Source organism: Colius striatus, chromosome 2 (genome assembly GCF_028858725.1).
Source record: "Colius striatus isolate bColStr4 chromosome 2, bColStr4.1.hap1, whole genome shotgun sequence".
NCBI classification, from domain to species: Eukaryota; Metazoa; Chordata; class Aves; order Coliiformes; family Coliidae; genus Colius; species Colius striatus.
In genome coordinates, this window is record NC_084760.1 from 116432526 (window position 1) to 116452260 (window position 19735).

The window sequence follows — 19735 nt, forward strand, 5'->3', positions numbered from 1 at the left end:
GCAGAGGCTTCATGTTTTTGTGAGTGGATGCAAAGATAAGAAGTTCTGACACGGGAAGTACCAAATTCAGCGTTTTCCCCCCCAGAAGATGGAAGTGATTGCATAAGCTCTCTCTCCCCTTTCCAAATGCAGCAAGAATATATTTAAGAATGTCAGCTTCCTCTTTTCAGTATTGGCCCCAGCAGCCATCCCCATTGCACACAGAGTTTGCTTCTAAAGGTTAGCTGCTGTTGCCAGAAGAGGGAAAACCCAGTCAGCTTACTGGGCACTGACTAATCCCAGTTTCTAGGGGAGAGGAGGAGAAGGCCTGCAAACAGGGCACCAGCCCTCTCCCCACATCTTCCAGTGAGCATCTTCTCTGTGATGTGCCAATTGTTTCAACCAGGTTTTTCTTTCTACAGAGTGGAGAAAGAAACCTTTATTCTTCTCATTCCAGCACTAAGAGAGCATATTAATACTCAAAAGGGGCATGTCCATCTCTAGAATTACAGCTCCAGACGCTTTAAAGATCTGATCCATAAATCAAAAAGAGGATCACTTCTGCTAACGGAGCAGTTATGGAGCACAGTTACCAATTCCTGAGGCTCAGCTATACTAAAAGATCTATCTTTGACAGAATAGGAGCAGATCGGTGACATTCTCATTCAAAAGAAGTGCACTGTCAGCTCTCACAGGAAACAGTTCCCAGCTCTGGGATAATTCAAAGGGCTAGGAAAGGAGGTAGGAGGGTGAAGGTTAATTCCCTGGCCAATCTCCAGGTTACAACTGAAATGCCTCATGACACTACATCATTTTCACAACTCTGAAGATTTCTCAGCATAAGCCGACACCAAACAAACAAACAGTCCCCATCTAAAAAGGTCACCTTATTGCCACTGTGGGAAGGACGAGCTCAGGCACTGCCAGCTTCCATTTGAACTATCTGGGGGAAAAGTGTGCACAAAATGGGAGAACTGTGTTCAAAACCACTCACAGGAGTTGATGAGTTTGCACTCTGAGATCCTTAAGCAGCCTGCTTTACCTTGAAGAAACCACTTACCCTTGGTGCTGCCCATATACATATTCATATATTCATATCCCTCCCAGCTACAGAACCCTTTGATATCCCTTTGATGAAAGGCTCAGGGTGCTGCTATTCCCCCAGCCCACAACTTCACCTTCACATTGGGTTTTGGATGCCAGTTAATGCTTATTAAAGAAAAAAGCAGAAAGCAAAGAAGTGAGGAGTGCCTGTTATTAAAGCTAATTTCTGAGGCCAGCCCACACTTCCCACTGCTGGCTAGCAGTCCTTGATTCTATTCCCTCTGCTCAAGCCTGCATGAGGGTGTTTTAATACAGTAGGAAACCTTCTATTAGCTACTGATATAGGCAAGGAGACAACTACTCATCCCACGCAACCTGGGACAGTCTAACTGTGCTTTACATCTTTCTTATTCCAACTGCAATCAAAACCAAATATTTTCTCCATTTTTTTCCTTAAAAAAGGATTCATTTTCCACTCACAAGTCAATGAAATGATGGCATTAAAATACCCACTAGAAGCCAGGCAATGTGACCCACATGCAGGGTGGCGATAGGGACACACACAGTCAGAAGGCTCCTTAACACCTCACCTGGTCACAAGGTTCTGTAGCCAGGGAAGCTTTAGTTGTTCCAGTGTTCTTTTTTTGTTAGAAACAGGTGCTCTTGACATTCTTCAAGTCAAGTGTAACACAGACATGCAGCTACACACCTGTAATAAGAGGCTTCCTTGTGCTTCAGCCCCTGGTGTGCAGAAGCACAACCTGGCAGGCAACACCACAACCTGCACGGCAACATTACAACCTGCACAGTGCTGATTACTCAAAACATCTCTTGCAATAGTTAACACCTTCCTACTGACCAGCTCTGGGCAAAGGAGATTTTACATTGGCCTGCTTCCTCTTTACAAATAAATACATAAAAGGCTGGTCTAGCTTTTGATATGAGTTAAACACAAAAGTTCACTAAACAACTGCTTTTCACTACTTGGATGTAAAGAATGATGGCAACGATAGCCTGCACACATTAAAGTGTTTGGGTAGGAAAGGACTGTTTCACTATCAGCAAACAGTACAGACCAAATGAACTAGATGATTCATTAAAATAACCCTCCCCTAAACTGGTTTGGAAGAGACAGTTATTTCTCTTTAAGACAAACACGTATTTTCCTATGTGAGTGCCGCTTTGTGGGCTTCAGCCAGTCTCAGATCTGCAGATATTTCAGAGGAGTTCAAAGAAGCTCTGAGAAGTAAAACAAAAATCACACAATAAACAAATGCAAAAGGAAGGAAACGAACCAAAGAGATTGTTTCTGTGCTTCAATAGCAGTTTCAGAACATAGCCTTACATATTTATTACTTTTAACAGAAAGGTATGCTAATGCTGCTCAGAAGCAAAGTGGTAATGGAAAGCCACAGCCAAAGCTTCCAAACTGCTAATTTCACTGTAGCTGTTTCCAGCTGCTTCTTTTTCTCCCCCCCTCTAAACCTGATTTAGGAAATCAGGCTTGTGGTTCAAGAGCATGTCAGTCCACATCTCTGCCAGTCAGCTGGGTGCAGGTGCATGGTTGATAAAAACAAAGACTGAGAAGACAAGCTTGAGCTTTAGTTTAAACACAGAGATGAGAGAAACATATGGCAACAACAGAGCCTGGACGTCTCAGCATCACAGAAAATACCCCTGAGGTCTGCAAAAGGGAAACTGTTACTATAGTCCTGCTGCACGGACAAAAGAAAGAATTGGTCTGAGCACTGACACCATCTCCCATCCAGAAATGATCAGGAATTCAAAGCTTTCTCTCTGAATAACTGCATTCCTGAGAGACAACTTTTACAAGTAACTAAGCTCTCAACACACAGCTAGAAATTGCCCAGGAACATAACAAGCCGGTCACTGCAGTGCAAACAATGCAACTGTGCACTTTTGAGAAAGCCCACTTGGATTAGCTCTGAGTCTGTCGGCTCCAGCACCTTTAACTGATCCAGCCCCACATTTCTGAGTGCAGCACAAACTCCGTTTCAAAAGGAAGCTGTCCCCGTGCTGTCAGCCAGGGGATGGAAACCAGCATTTTAACTAACACAACAAAATGTCCTAAAGGAAAATCAAGTGTTCTGAGCTACTGAGACAACAGTTTAATCTACCCAAGTCCCTATAAATGTATGACATTCCTTTGCTGAGATGCATGCAGGTATGTTATTCAGTTAACTAAGTTGTCAGGTTGCACTATATATAATAACAGTATGTGATGACAGAAACAGGATGCAGTTCCCCTCTGGTTCCTAATACTTGAGTTAAATGAACTGGGAGAGGAGAGAGGTGAGAAGGGAAGCTCCAGAATCCAAAACTGTTAGCATTAATACTTCAGGGTACTTGCTCAAGACCATCCACAATTTTCACAGATCAGTTATTTTCACACAGTGTGTTTCCAGTTTGCAAAAGCGAGACTAAAGTCTTTCTCCTAACCAGAACAAAAAGTAACTGAAGTGATTTGATAAACCCAACACGTGTCTGTTACTGTATAACCATCTAAACCTCACCTGTAGGTGTCTGTTACAGCCAAGAGCATCAGCACAAAGGTACAAGGAAAAGCAAAGCAGAAATAATGGAAACTTAAGACTGCAGTCTAGAATATATGTTGTAGTGTTTTCTAGCAGTTTAGTCACTGAAAGACTTTAAAAACCACCAGGAAAATTCACTTTAATATAAACTATCAAATTATTCTGCCTCAATTACCCTTATTTTTCTGATAAATACTTAATTAAACATCCTTATACCTCTTTGAGGTCCATCAAAAAGGTGCTTTTCCCTCCCTGCCTGGCCCAGTACCTCGAGTCCATTCAAAAGACAACAGTAAACATACCTCAGGCTATTCTTCCTCCAAGCCCAGGTTCATTTGCAGCCTCTGTTGTGCTGTTACTAGGCAAGACCTTTTTGCAGAGCCTTTTTTTTTGCAGAGCATTAGCAACCTGATTGCAAAGAAATGTCACACAAACAGGCTGAAAGAAAAAAGAGAAAACATCTTCTAGCAGGCATGCAGAATCTTTCCTAGCAAAGGCAGAAATTATTCGTGGCAGAAAGATGCTGTTCAATTGACAACTGCTGAGTTGCTAACTCCTATAAGGACCTGTATGAGACTACCAACTCCAATGCTTATGGCTGTGAATCTTCTAAAAGGAGGAATCCACAGTCGTAAGCATGCCAGGAAGAACTTTCCCAGTGCTCCACATGAAATGTCTGCAGACACACTGATTTCAAGAGAACAACGAACGAAAATTGCTTGTCATTTTATTGTAAGCATTTAAAAAGAGATAAGCATGAAATTAAAAGTTCCATTTCCGTAGCTCATTAGTATCTGGGTTACAAAAGCAGTATGAAAAAGCCCTGTGCAATTAAAAATCACCTCTGTCTAAACATGACACATACCTCAGGAATCGCTTAGCCACGAAACCAGCGTGTGATGCTTGCACACAGACAAGGCCTGATTTTGGAACATGAGTGTGTGAAGATGTGTGTGCACGTTTAGATATGAACTTTTCCCAACATAAATTGGGAAACTGAGAATTAGACACTCAGGTGACTGCACAGCTGACATCAAACTTAGTTTTCCCAAAGGCTGGATGTCACTTGTACCCACAACTTGGGTTGGAAAGAAATGTTTGTATCAAAACCACAGTGATTTTGAAACCTCACTGAAAAGGTGGGCCTTAAATCATCAGCAACATTAAATGATGCTTAAAGATTTTATTTGGAATAACTTCAATTTGCCTTGCTGTTGTAAAGATCATGTGAATAAACCATGAACTTCTTCACAGACAAAGGACTAATTTTTACTAAAATAAACTATGAGTTGAGAAACAAGCAAAAGACTGAATAACTGCAGCTGCTAACAGATGACAAAAGTGGGTTTCACTTTTGCTGTCATTGGCTGATATGGCTTCTAAATAGCACTAAAATACACACAGGTCTAAAATGTTGCTTTGTAAATATAATTTAGGAGAGATTTTTCTTGCTACAAAGACTACACTGGTTCATATCTCTAGTCATATCTAATTCCTAACAGCTTCACACAATTCTCTTCATTACAGTTCCAAGGTACTTGTTTAACTAAACTGTCTTTAAAATTGTTACCTACTTTTGCCTTCGTGTTTTTATTATTTTGAATTGCTTCCTACTTTTTGCAGACACTTTCCAAACATGACTTTGGCTGTCCAGCTATGCCATCAAGGTAATATCTCAGACTTTGACTTCTTAAGCCTTCGCAGTTTTAACTTCCCAAGACCATTTTCAACATCTTTTTTTCTTTTCTGGACAAGCTTCTCTGAAGACACAGGCTGCAGTTCTGAACAAGATGATGGTATCCCAGGCAATCCTTCAGTGGTTGTGCTTGGCTCACTTGAGCTTCTCTGCACTACGTTGTTCCTCACAGAAAGAGGCTGAGGGAGATTTCTTCTAAAACCCAGTGACTCCTCATCAGGCTCAGCCTTTGTCATGTCTTGTTTAGAATTAAGTGAGGTTGTCTTCTCCAGGAATGGACCTGAACAATCATCATCACATTTACTTATTGCTGTACTCCCAGGAATGAAAGAAGTTCCTTCAGAGGATACTGTTTTGAAACGCTCTTCTGAACCACAGCTCTTTGGATGAGCCTGTGTTTTGGTCACTTTCTGACTTTGTTTTGGACCTACCAGTGCTGACTCAGAGCTACAAGGAGGGTTCGCGCTTAGAAGACTCGACTTCAACCGCTCCACAGAGTGAGGTTTTTGCTGGCTGCTAACATCATCTGGCTGTCTCTGATTAACATAATTTTCCAGCTCTAAAACAGGAAGCTCCAAGCTGCTCTCAGCTGTATTTATGCAGTCCTTTAGCAGTCCCTCACTCCTACATTTCCCTTCAGATTGGGGAGTTTGACAGTCGTTGTTTCTGTTCTCTGTCTGCAAGTCCACCGAGCCAAGATACACTTCCTTGGAGTCCTTGCTGATTTGAGGTTTGCTTGTGCTACTTTTTCTTGGTTTTGTCCTTTTCACACTGCAACAAAAAGGAATTTTGGTTTTGAATTAAAAAAAGACTCCACTGCCTCAGTCTGGCCTTACAGGCTCTGAAACACAATTAGGGCAACACTCTTCCTGAATGTGGAAAAAAAACCCCTCTATATCATCTTGACAAGCAGTAATGTTTGCCTAGTGTGGATAATATCAAGTATTATCCATCTGATTTTCCACTGCACTTGGGGAACCCTATTTATTAATGACTAAGCCATGAAAGAGTTCACATTCTATTCCAAGAGGCAGAACTGGATTCATTACAGATGTTAAAGGTCAACACGGCATAAGTCGATTGAATTCCTTCCCAAACTGGCTAGATAAAATAGTATTTCATAAGTGCCTAAATGATTTTAAACCATTCCCATCTATTCACATGCATCATGTATATCTCAAGAACAGAGAGGGCAGGCGGAGAGAGGCAGGGTGAGCGTCTCCGTGTGAGTTTCTAATCTCTATTTTAGAATGTTCCTCTGGAATTTTTCCCAGGACATTTCAAAGCATTGCTTTAAAGTTAACCACTACTCATCTAGTATCAACCCCCTTCATCCAGGAAGGACTTAAGAGATGATATTCTAAAAGGAATTCTCCAAGAAAATGGGACCACAAGGGACCTGATGGGAGTGTCAGTCCATAAGCACTCCCCAGCAGCCTGTTACCTACAAATCTAGATTTGTTAGATGAATTTTATGCACAAGATTTTGAGTCTAAAGATATTACTCTGGATGGTCCCATCTGCTGCTCTGCTGGTGCTGAGCAGTTCCAAGGTCAGTGTATCTAACTCTCCAGAAAGAAGGCTCTTGCATAATAGGTAGAGTTGGCATCCCTCCAAATCTAACCTCATTTCTAAAGACAATGCAGATGACACAACATGGGTAACAGAAGTGTTACCAGGGTTCACAGCAAATCCCTAATCCCACAGTTGAGATCTGGGGCTACTGGCAATTTGTGCAAGTAAGGATGGCATCCTGGTACAGCAGGGGACCAGGAAGATGGCCAGTTGAGCAGCTAAGCCTTCCCATCCGCTAAGATCCAGATCAAGATCATGACATGCTGCAGACTCTTAGCGTGAACAAAGTGTTTTTCACTAGATTTAAACATGACAGATTTATTTTGGCTCAGAGCTTCATTCAAGGAAAAAAACACTGTTTGGATTCTGCCTAGCCCTGTGCGACACATCTATGTGGGTTGTAACAGCTTTTTTCATGCCATACAAAACAACAATGATCATTTTATGTGCTTATCCACACCACAGTATTAGCCTCTTAGTAGTTTCAAATAACCTTTTGTAAAGGAGTTTGTATTATTTGATGTTTTATTCCACAGGCTGGATTCTAGTTACCTAAATTTTACCAGATGAATAATTTAACACCTTAGAAAGAAGAGCGACCTACATTTCTTTCAAGATGTCTTGCTTTATTTGCTCCTTCAGACTGATCTTAAGCTTCTTGTCCTCAGCAGATTCGGTAAAATATTCAGATATCCCACTGGAAAGTTCTTCTTGCTGCTCCAAAAGAAAACACAGGTTTAAAACATGACACATCAAGCTATGGTAATTCAACGTAAAATCTCCATTTCCAATACTGAGACTTACAGATGTTCTTCATTAGTTTGATCTAAGCAGTCTAAGAGAAGCAGAATTATTTTTAATCTTTTAATATTTAGGAGTCTAGTCAGTTCCCTCCCCTCTCAGACTCCCAACAAACATATTTCATATGCTAAAATACACCGCAAACAAACAAGACTGCAATGTAAAGGATGTAGCTTTCCAAACCCTCTGAGGAAACTGTTGGCAAATATTTGACATCTTTGTGGCTCAAACTGTGACAAATGCCAGGAATCTCTCTTGCAGACAGAAGCATGTTTGTCAGGTTTTTTTCTGAAGAGACTGACTGGCGCAGTGGTCTATACACTTATTCTCAGAAGAATTCCCTTTCTTTGCCATACTTACAAAAAAATATACAGACTGTTATTTGCTCATTGAAGAAGGCAAGGGTTAAAACTTGTAATGCTAACATTCAAACGCTCACAGCTTGTAGGGGTTGGCTACTACAGGACAACAGGGGAATTCTTTCTGGTCTCAGCTAACAGCAGCACCATGGTTTTATATAATATGAGATTGGGGCGACAGGGAGGGAGGAAAGGAAAATGCTCTTTTTCTTCAAGCTGTGAGCATTTCCTTTCACAATGAGAGAAGGGCCATTTGCTGACTTCACTGTTAACTACCATGTACTTCAAAAAAGTATTATCTCTGAGGCTATGGAGAGAAAAAAAGCCATGGCAAAGTCAAGAAGAGAAGAGGCTCTTTGCATCCCCTTTTCTTTGATAGCATTGGTCTTCATCAGCCTGAATGATGCAACTTCTGATTGAAGCTCATCAGATGTAGTGAGTGCTAATACACAGCATCCCCTGCTCTGCACTGTGAAGCTGCAGGCTGGAGCCTGAAAGAACCAAAGAAAGCAGAGAAAGATTGTGGGGGCACAAGGCCAAGGCGTGTGCAGGAGCGGTGCCTGGAACGCCCCTCAGGAGCCTGGCACTGCTGGGGGATTAAGCCCTGCCCCTTTTTATTTTTACTTCTGTTTTAAAGGAGAGGGGGTAAAACCTCTTTGCTCTCTCCAGAAGAGTAAGCCAGCGAAAACAGCTTCCTGTTTTCTAAGCAGAAAGAAGGTAGTGAGGCAAAGAAAAGAAGCCATTTTAACAGTTTAAAACACTACAGCTGTTTTGAGCCTTCCTGTCAGCGGCCAGTTACGCAAACGTTTCTGTGTGTACTGAAGTTCTGTCCACTAGTGCTGCAACACATGTGTTTACAGCAGGCAGAAAACACAGGGAACATACATGCAATGTGATTTCAACCTCAGAAATCAAGCCTAACTAGTTTAATCTCAGGGATTAATTGCTGCTTCTCTTCTTGTTAGAGGTATGGACTCCCCTAATTTGACTACATGTATTTTCATACTTTGTAAACTATTAAAGAAGGGAGTGTTATTCATATACTCAAGAGCTTTGTTAACTTTAAGAGGAGGCACAGACTGTTAACTGTTAAGTCTGTAGAAACGATTCTGATTTCCAGTAACATTCACACAACTCAGACTGCAAGACCTTGCACAATCCTTCTGCACCGAGTCTGCTGGAGAGCACTCCTACTCAGCCAGAGAGCAGGAACACAGGCAGAAGCATTTGAACCGTCCTTGTTCTGCTGTGTGGTAGCTGGTGAGGCTGATTCTATTGAATCTTCTTCGGAAGACATGAGACAGGCAGGACGGTCAGTCCGCTAAGGCGGTTCCTGTAGATGTGGTAAGCAACGGGTGGAAAGCAGCACTTTGTACAAAATGCAGAGGAGGGCTGAGGACAGTTCCTGTCCACACGTACTCAGTGCTGCAGATAAGCAATAAACCTCGGTTCTAACTTGCATCCGATTGGGAACAGTGCATGAGCCTTGCCTGGAATGTAACGTCATGCCAGGGTGTGAAGAGCAGACCCTGGAGAGAGGGCAAAGATGACGAAGCCGTGCCACTTGTGAGTCGAGTCAGACTGGAGTGAATGGTCCAGAGCTGAAGGGCTAACGTGTTCCCTCACTTACACCATCAGCAACTTCTTCTTTTGTTTCCAAATAGCTTATCACAGTACTGACAGAAAAGGGTTAAGGCATTAAAAAAAATTAAAAATCAAAATGATTTATAATGTGAAACACTTCTGAACATGCCCTCTAAGTACAGTAGATTTTCCCCTTGGAACCACACCCTGTAAGTGCTGTATTTTGAGAGCTGAACAATTAACATAAGGCATATGAGTCAGTCTTTGAAAGACTCTGTGGGAACCAGAGAGCCTTTTGCTATTAGGAGTGATGTAAACTCCCTAAGGCTGGAATAAGTCCACAATAGAAGGCAGAGAGAGTCATAAATAACAACAATGGGCACTCCATATACTACTAAGACACTCAGTCATTATTGGTGATACTTCCTTTATTTTCTTTATTAGACTTAATAATTTTAGTTAATTAAAAAAAAATACAAACCAGTGTCTGTTTTGGGAATACTGTGTATTTCCTATGGGAACTTCAGCACTTGTTCAAGACAGAAAAGAAGCTAATCTGCTCTCATCCTGTCCAGTAATCCCAAATTCCTTTCAGGCAGTGAAATAATTAAAGAAAAATATTCCAGGCAGAAAAAGGAGGACAGCAGAAGCAGACATCGTATAAACAATGACACCATGACAGAGAGCAACGTCAAAGCACCGCCAGACTTGTGACTTGACTCTGAAAGAGCTGCAGGGAGTGGGATTGCTGCTAACAAATTAAAACCACATTTCTTGGCAAATTGTTAAAGACAGACATATTTACATTTGTATAGAGACTGGGTGGGCACGAAAGATTAAAATGCCTCTTTAGCCCTTGAACTGCCAAGTTCTATTAGAAATATGTGCTCTTAAAATCCTAGGGTAAGCTCACCCTTTTTTGTCACTAAAACTTGGCAAAGAAAGGCCAGCAGAAATGAAGCTGACAAAGTCTTATTACCATACTTGCTCATCATATTGCCCTCTCAAAAACTGATTGTAAGATCATTAGTACTTATCCAAAGAGAGGTCTGGGAAAGAAATCCTCTATTAAGACCTACAGGGAAACATGACTATTGGGCTATACAGTATATTTGACTATGATATATTTGCTTTAAAGCTTATCATATTGATAACTCTTACTATCTTGCTCAACTTACTACCTCACTCAAGTTGAAAAAGAAACCATCACAAATAGAAAAGTGGTGACTGCCATCTGCAGCTCTCTCCAGGATGGCTGAGTTCAGCAATACAGCATTAAATACCTGTCAAAGAACTACTCATGGATGTGCACTTGTGACAAAACCTTACAGCTTGTTATCCTGAGGAGCAAAAGGTTTGGCCTTTTCAGCCTGACAGTACAAATATATTGATTTTTCTCCAGTCTAGGGTTTGAGATGGTAGGATGGAAGAAAACTTTCCAAAGTGATCAGTGCTGCCCCACTTCCCGCCTCTCATTTCGTTTCACACTTTTTAGCTGTCTCTTCCTGTGTTCAGGATAACAGTTGCACATGCTCATGGTACCAATAAAGTGGGGATAATGACAGGGATAATTAAATTTCATGTCTGCTTAGCAAAAAAATCCAACACGATAAAACCCACATTGTTTCTGAACTGCGTTTATCAGTGTGGCTCAGCTTGCTCACCAAAAAATACTTAATAGAGAACATCAGTTGGTCCAATAAATCAAGGGTAGTGCTGTAAGACTCTGAATGTAACAATGTAGAGAAAGCAATAAAATAAGGTATTATCCCAGGCACAAACAAGTGACTACAGTTAAAATTAGTAGAAGAATTAAATGGAAAAAGTTATTTAGAAGAGCTTTATGTGAACTTGCAATTGCATGATTTCTCTTAACAGTCAAAGCAGTATCATGAGCTCAACCATTTCAGATAAGCTTTAGGCCTCAGAACTTTGCCAACAGATGACTGGCAGATCAGAGAGGTCATACAGGACTCTTTCCAATCTGATAGACAAAAAAGGGCTCCTAAAGCAAGTGAGGAGGCTTGTCAGTGAAGGATGGATCAGATACTATCATCCAACTGATAGAAAATAGACAGGACTTTGAGTCTAGTCTTCTGCCCTCTCTCAACCCACATGAAAGAAAAGCTTCCCACAATTTCACAATGCAAATTTTTCAGCATTTCCAATGTAGTGATGCATCCATCCTAGCAACTCTACTATGAAGTTCTACCACATCATAAAACATTCATACAAGTTTTCCAAGCAGGGAAATGGGTATTATTCTTGCAGAATATTGGACTGTCCTGCTCCATAAGTCAGTCAGTTCCAGTAAAAAACATTAAGGATCAGTCCATGTTACACATGGGAGTACTGATTTTTCATTTGAAATTGGTATTTTTTAGGAATGCTGGTGGTTGAAAAGAATGTATTTTTTAAAAGAGTGAAATTGGAGAAACAACCAGAGAAAACTGGATCTCTCTGGTGAAGGAGCAGAACTGTATAACCTACCAGTGGCCTGGCACAGAAAGCAAAGTCTAACTCCTGGATCAGTACAGTCTTCAACGTCTACTACCAAAATTCATTTTGATTTGGCACCATGGATCTTAAGTACTAAATTTTGGCTTGTCAAGAGTCCCTGTGGTCTGTACTATTTAGTGCAAGAACTGGTCCGATCTGTTACAAGCCCCTGTGACATTCCACTTTCTCAAAATACAAGGTGTGAACCTAGGTTTTGCACTCAATACATAAATCCTGGCAACTCCAAACACTCCAAAGGTCCCCAAAGCATCATCAGAGTAGCTTAAAGCATATGACTTCTATGTGGAATATGCCTTCTTGGCTTTTGAAGTCTTTTGTTTGGATTTTAGTGATATTTTACATAAAGCAGGAAACTCAGATTATTCTGAATGTATGAAATTCAGAGTTCCCCAGATTTGCATTTGAATGCTTGCTGGATAATAGAAAATAGAAAATTTCCTAATCAGATGTCAATGGCATAAAACTAATGAAATATGATCCTGCAGGGTGGCTTTTTAGAAATTGATATGTATCTGGAACATGGAGAGAAGAACATATCTAATACTTCCTAAAGCCACAGAAGGTGGTCTTGAAACAAACCATTTCTTTACACACTGTGAAGCACGTGACAGGTGCTGTGTGTATTTGCTTGAAGGTAAAAAATGTGAGAATTCATGTTAGGTAATTGAGCTGTTAATCATTCTGGTTTTATATACTGATTGATAGTAAGCTAAACATGAGCCAGCAATGTGCCCTCGTGGCCAAGAAGGCCAATGGCATCCTGGGATGCTTCAAGAGTGTGGCCAGCAGGTCGAGGGAGGTTCTCTCTACTCTGCCCTGGTGAGGCCTCATCTGGAGTCCTGTGTCCAGTTCTGGGCTCCTCAGCACAAGAGGGACAGAGAACTTCTGGAGAGAGGTCAGTGCAGGGCCACCAAGATGATCAGGGGACCGGAACATCTTTCATATGAGGAAAGGCTTATTAACGTTTATAAATATCTAAAGGGTGGGTGTCAGGAGGTTGGGACATCTCTTTTTTCTATAGTAGCCAGCAACAGGACAAGGGGTGATGGGATGAAGCTGGAACACAAAAGGTCCACTTAAATATAAGAAAAACCTATTTCCCTGTTGAGGTGAGGGAGCCCTGGCACAGGCTGCCCAGAGGAGTTGTGGAGGCTCCTTCCTTGGAGGTCTTCAAGACGTGGTTGGACATGTTCCTACGTGATCTGATGTAGGTGAACCTGCTTCTGCAGGGGGTTGGACTAGATGATCTCTAAAGGTCCCTTCCAACCCCTACCATTCTCTGATTCTATGATACTGATGCTACAAGGCTCAGATTCTATCTTCAGAGAAAGTGCCCACTGATAAGTAGCTTGGGAAAAGACAAGAGCTTTTCAATCAAATTAACTTTGCTGAATGACACTGAAGAAAAACATCAAGCACACTAATGCTGATTATTTGTAAGAAAATCGGTGCCTTAAAAGCAGGCATCTTCAGGCAGCCTTTGCCATCAATTTTAAGGTTCCTGCTTCCAGTAGTTATGAAAGAGGACATGCATGCAAGATACATGTTTTATACTGTAAAGACTTTCTTATAAAATAACAAGACAGCAATTTTATGTGGAGCTCAACCCCTTTCCCCAACTTACAAACAACAGGGAAAGAAATTTACTACTTGGTTGTCCCATGAGTATCTGAAAAAACAAGGCACTCCTGTAATCCTTGTAACAGTCTGACATGAGGATCCTCTATCTGCCTACCAAATCTAAATGAGGGTCAACCAGTACAGATGTCAGTACACCTCTCAGTAATACTGAAGTAAACTTTGTGTTCATCCTTCTAGATACAGCATGAGTTATCTGACAGAAAACTACTTCTAGTACATGGTGTACAGAACAAGATGATTCATACACTTGACACTCCAATTCTTACCGGAAAAAAAGCCTGGACATAACCCTTATTTTGAAAACAAGTGTTCTCTTTATACAGTGATAGTAGTGTTTAGCAACTGTACGTGATCTTGGAAAGAATAATTAATACTCTTGATCTTGCTGGTTATACAGAATCAAAATGGGTAAAACAGGTAGAATTTGACAGCCTGAGACACTGTTATTGTTCAACAACTTAGTCAACGTTTTAGCTTGGTTTCCAAAACAAACACCACTACCCACAAAGCCCCCAAGATTTCTGAGCTCTCACTGGGGATCTGTCCCACCGAATACTTTCAAATCATTACAAATTGTTCAAAAATCCTTCTGTGAACTTTACCACTACATATTTCAGCTTACTGCTCAGTCAAGTTATGAAACTCCTATTCGTCGTATCAGATTTCTTCAGAAGGCTGAGGAACAGATTGCTCTTTAAAACAATCTAAAAAAGAATCCATCGACTATTCTTTGCCCATCAGGAATACTGACAATTATTACCAAAACCTGAAGTAATTTAAACCTAAGTTGTAGTGTCCTCAAAGCCTTGCAGATTCACAGTAGGTAAATAAAACCTTTAGCTCACTGTGGCTTTAAATTTTATCACTGTCAGCCTTCCACCCTGCACCTTTGTCAGAGGTGCCCATCCTCTCAGAGCCTGCACAGAGGAAAGAACATCATTCAGTGCAAAGTCCAGAATCTTTGCTGAAATTTGCATTAACCACCAACATAAGCTGTGACAGCAAGAGTGAGAGGGAAGAGGAAAATGAGGGAGGTGAAAGGATGATGACAGATGATAATATCTTAAATAACCACAAGGCTTTTACAAATGAGATCTTGTGAAGGCTGCTAAGCAGTAACATTCAAATCAATTGGAGCACTCATATAAGAAGCAACTACCAAAATCAGTAAAGGATTACTCAATTTGTCTCTACTTTCTGAAGACTGTTTCATATGGAAATCATTTTATGTGCTTAATCATTTATGCTGCAGTTGCAGGACCTTTTGTATTTCTGCTATCCTTCATTTGGGTTTTGCACAAGGAGAGGTTCAGAATCTTTTATTGAAGATGCATTCAGCTCACTTACTGGCTTTAAGACCATTGAAGTATTATGCTTTTTATTTCATTCCACATATGATTTTTAGACAAATAATGCTACAGGACAAGGATTTTCAAATCAGTTCCTTGTAGCAATATCTTGGCCTTTTTCCAGAGATTGTGCAGTTAACTCCCTCAGTGATACACATGAACACCCTAATTGCTCTTTTCAGTAATATTCCCGTGCATTTATCAACAGATGATTTTCATTTAGTCCTAATGCCCCTCTACCCATCTCTGTGAGGTTTCTCTGAAATTCTCCATAGCCTTCTCCAGTCTTGACTAATTGAAATAGTTGTGTCAGATTTCATTTCATCACTTGTCCACTTCTCTGGATCATTAATATAACAAACAGCAGACAGCTATTAGACTTTTGCCATGCAGAAAACAAATCCGTTGGTAAGCTATAAGAAGAAACTAAGACAAGTTCAGACAAATCTCACTGAGGCAATGCACAGCATTACCACTCTCAGGTATCCTCCCTCCCCTTTTGCAGGAGGTTCCTACCCCCCTGCAGAGTTGGCAGAAGGGAGGACACGCACATGCCCCAGCTGCTCCCACCCGCAATTCAATGCACCAGCTTAAAAAGCAGGGAAGTTTGGTTTGCAGCAATCCACAAGACTGTGATATGCAGCGAGATGCAGGCACATGGCCCTTTTGGCAAACTGCTGTAGGAGTGCTGATCTCCAAGGGGAAGACGCAGACAGCTGGGACAAAAGGGAATATTGTAAAACCGCTGTAGCTTTCTTCTTTAGGAGCAAGGCAAAGATGTTAGTATCATTACTTGGTGATGTAGTTTCTACAGTGTTATGATTCAAGCTAATTTAAAGCTATTTTAGCATTGAGAGAGAAGTTTCACTCTTACCCAACACACAGTCCTGCCAACTCTCCGGACTGACACTAGCATTTATGCAGCCATGCAGGAGAGTTGGGTTGAAGCGATTCAGCTGAAAGCTAACCACTCAAACAACAAAAAACAACCCAAACAAAAAAAAACTCCTTGTTTTCAGATGGATCAATGAATTAACCCAGCTCCCCACACAGCCAGTACTGACAGACACTGAGACAAGAATGCCTGGGGAAGAGCAGGAAGGAAGGACTGCATGTTTCAGTACCACCAGTCTTGGATAAGGTGGAACACATTACAAAGGATGAGTAGAAAAAAAGTCACAGAAGTTTGAAGTGTCCAAAGTGAAAACTCCCCAAAGTGAAATGCAGTTCTTTACCTGGTCCACTATGTGGTATTTTAATAGGGTTCGTTAGTCTGCAGTTTTCCCTTCTCTACCCTTCTCAAAAAAGTAATGAGCCCAGTTCATACAGTTACCAAACCACAACTTTATGAAGTTGTTCTCCTTTAGCTATGTTTCCTGTGATGACTGAAAAGAATTAAGCATTTTATCTGAAGACACATGCAAACTAGCTTTTATGACATTTAAGAAAGGATAAGGAAATAAAAATCCATCAACAAGACAAGTATTTCAACAACTATAACACTGATGTGTGTTTTGGATGTTCCAGCTATCAGCTGCTACCTAAAGGGATGGGCTTGCTCTTTTCATCTAAATCCTGGCTGCGTGATGCTGCAACATTTTTTGTGTCACAATTGGCAACTGTGTGGGTACAGGATGAGTTGGGTCAGTGAACTGACATGACAGAGAACTAATCCTCCAATAAAAAACAGAGAAACTTCACAAATAAATCTTTTTTCTTCTGATTCGAGTCAATGAACTAATTCATTCTTGACTGAAGAATCACTTGGTCCATTGTAACCAGAAAGGAAAGGCATATATAGCTGGATCTAGAGGGGATGTGGACTGACCTTTTCAGTAGGAGCCCACCATTACAGCAGTTTAACTGTGAGATTTTATATACATTTATATACACACATATGTATATACACACACATATCTCCAGATATATACACAGACACACACATACACACAGCTCCATGCCAAGATTAGAACTTACTGTCTGAATTGTGCAATTGTATTTCACAGCATTTCCTTCTTCTCCTACCCAATCTGATATCACTTAACAATCAAATAGTCTTTAAAGTATTTAAGATAACTAAATTCCACATAAAGTCTTCTAATAATCTTTACAAATTGCTGCTATCTGAAAGTTTTCGTTCTACTTCCAATAGACACACTATTCCAGCAGCATATTCTCTCATGTTTGAAGTTTGCTGTTAATTACAGCTAAGTGTGTGTGTTTTCATGAAAGAACCAGGAGCCTCTTCCCAGCACAATCAAAATCCAAGCAAATGATACTATTTATGTTCTATTTATGTACCTGAGGTATGGAACAGACATGCATGAAGAAGATGATGTAGTGTGGTTTTATCTCTTTGCAGGACATTTAAGAAGCGTTGCTTGTATGTTTAGTACTTTTCTTCTCCTTGTATAGCTACAGGGTTTTTTGCTTGGTTCATTTTTTAGGAGTAATACTTCATTTGGAAAATAATCTTTGTTTTGGTATAATAGTCTCTGTAAAGTAGGAAGGCTCAGTGGAAACCCTGAGATCTTGTAAATCGAGACACCATCCCCTGCTCCTCACTTCTCTGATTTCACATGCCGATAATTTCAAGTTTCAACTTCAATATCATCATTGGCTGAACCTCCTTCATGCTTTCCCTGAAACAGCTTCCTCTCATAGATTCTAGTATAAAGCTGATGTGGTTATCAATGAATACTCCATTGTTAGCACTTTTTCAAATGCTCACAAGCCTCCAACAAGCCTTCCACCCATTTCCATTTCCACTGTTTCTTCAGATAACCCATTTCCAATTTTCCATTTTAGCTCTCTACATAATAATCGTCAAGAAAATGTCGTCATTGACAAAGATGAATAATCTCTCCAGAGCTATTATACATTTCCCTGGGTTTCCTCTTTTGCCATGTTCCCAAAACTGTCTTCTTTTTCAAGATAAAACTATTCAAGATTATATAGTTTGGCAAAACAGGAAACAACGGGTTTATGTTTAAACTTAGCATTAACCAGCCAGGCTATTCTTCTATATTTCTTTTTCCTTGAGATTTCTAATTTGCTTATGTATCTTCAATAACTTGCTGCATTATTTCTATTTCCCTTCTTCCAAAGTGGTTATTATTGCCTGCAGCCTGATTTTTAGATATGACCACAGAAACACCTGTTTCGAAATAGATTCTAGAAAATTACATACTGATGGATTTTCTTCCTTATTTTTTTTTCAGCTCTACACATCAGAAGTACTCTCAAATCTTTTATTAGTTTATGCTTAAAGCTAATTTGACAGAGACTGCCTAATCTACCTTTTCCTTGGTCTTACAAAATGCATCACAGAAGGCTTCAAATTGCTTCTCTTGGCAATTGATGCTAAAGTTCGTGCTTGTGAATATCTCAAAAGCAATCTAATTATGATCTTTCCTGAGATGTAAGGCATAAGAATTTCATTTCATATCTGGCTATATCTCTCGAAACTCTTGATGCACAGTTCATTTCAGAGATGCAGAGAATAGCCTAAAAGGCAGTGTGAAAAAGCAAAGAATAAAGTGCTGAAAACAGAGAGCGCTGCAGTGAGTGAAAGAAACGTGTATCAGGCTGACATAAAAGTAGTTCCAAGTAATGGGGAAAGCAGGGCATTGAGCCTGACTTGTCTTGACAGAGCTCAGGAATGAAAGCTTGACCCAAACCACAAACCAGCACAAAAGCAGGGTTTTGCCTTTTTGTTTTTTCTTATTTTAAAGAAAAAAAAGATTGTTTTAGTCATGACCAAGTCAATTGCAGTGACATTCAGCAACACTGAGGAATGACAACATCTCCACTCATTAAACTACTTTTATAAAACACAGACAGGTCCTCAAAACCAAGGGTGTGAGCTGACTCAATGTTTAAAAGACCTTGCATGCAACATTATGAAATTATTCAAACCCAAACAACATACAGGGGAAAACAAAACATATGCTTCATTTTTAGCCCATGACAGAATACACTGGAGTATATCAACGGAAAGGTCTTCTGGGTGGTCTTTTGTAGTCTAGTTTAGAGTTCAAGCATACTCACTGTTAAACTGCATAGAGAAAAGTACACACACAAACTGCAGACCCTAAGCTTTTACTTCTGGAGTGCCAAAAACTTGAAATTACCTCTCAATGGCAATCAAACACTCCCTCACTTTGGCAAAGTACTGAAGAACTGGAGGATATGATAAATTTGGTACTAACATGCTGCAGAAAGTCTGGATCAACAAAACAGTCTGGAGTAGAGCATTTAACTTAAAGTGGTAAGAATTAAAAAGACCCTCCAAAACTTTTGCTGAGGATCTCTTCCCATCTTGCTAGTTCTTCAAATGAGGCAAGATGGCTTAGGGTTAACTTTCTCTTACTCTCTCCTACCAACATATTACACTGACTACTCCAGCCAGCTCTACACACACATATTGCATCTGTAAGTAAAGCAAACTCCTAAGACTATTACTGATGAGGTTAGGATCCCACTAAGAGATTTGTTGTTATTTTTGAAACATAAAAATGTTTAAAATCCCCTTTAAACAACAAGGAACTTCCATAGATCAAGATCAATTTTTGAAGTAGTCAACCTGTACTTTTCATTTGCCTTCCCCTTACTAGATAGAATCAAGTGAAA

At 40.3% G+C, this 19735-nt stretch overlaps 1 protein-coding gene across 4 annotated transcripts in view; it reads right to left on the reverse strand.

The window, feature by feature from the left end:
- Window positions 1-4288: 4288 nt before the first annotated feature.
- The window catches only part of SLX4IP (SLX4 interacting protein), a 76318-nt gene continuing 60871 nt past the window's right edge, over window positions 4289-19735 (reverse strand). For all 4 annotated transcript variants that reach the window (XM_061989238.1, XM_061989241.1, XM_061989240.1 and 1 more), the window contains 2 exons: window positions 7454-7563; window positions 4289-6045 (listed from right to left, as the gene is read on the reverse strand). In XM_061989238.1, the coding sequence (XP_061845222.1) occupies window positions 5241-6045; window positions 7454-7563 (915 nt within the window). In that variant the 3' untranslated portion in view covers window positions 4289-5240. The remainder of the gene's footprint in view (window positions 6046-7453; window positions 7564-19735) is intronic.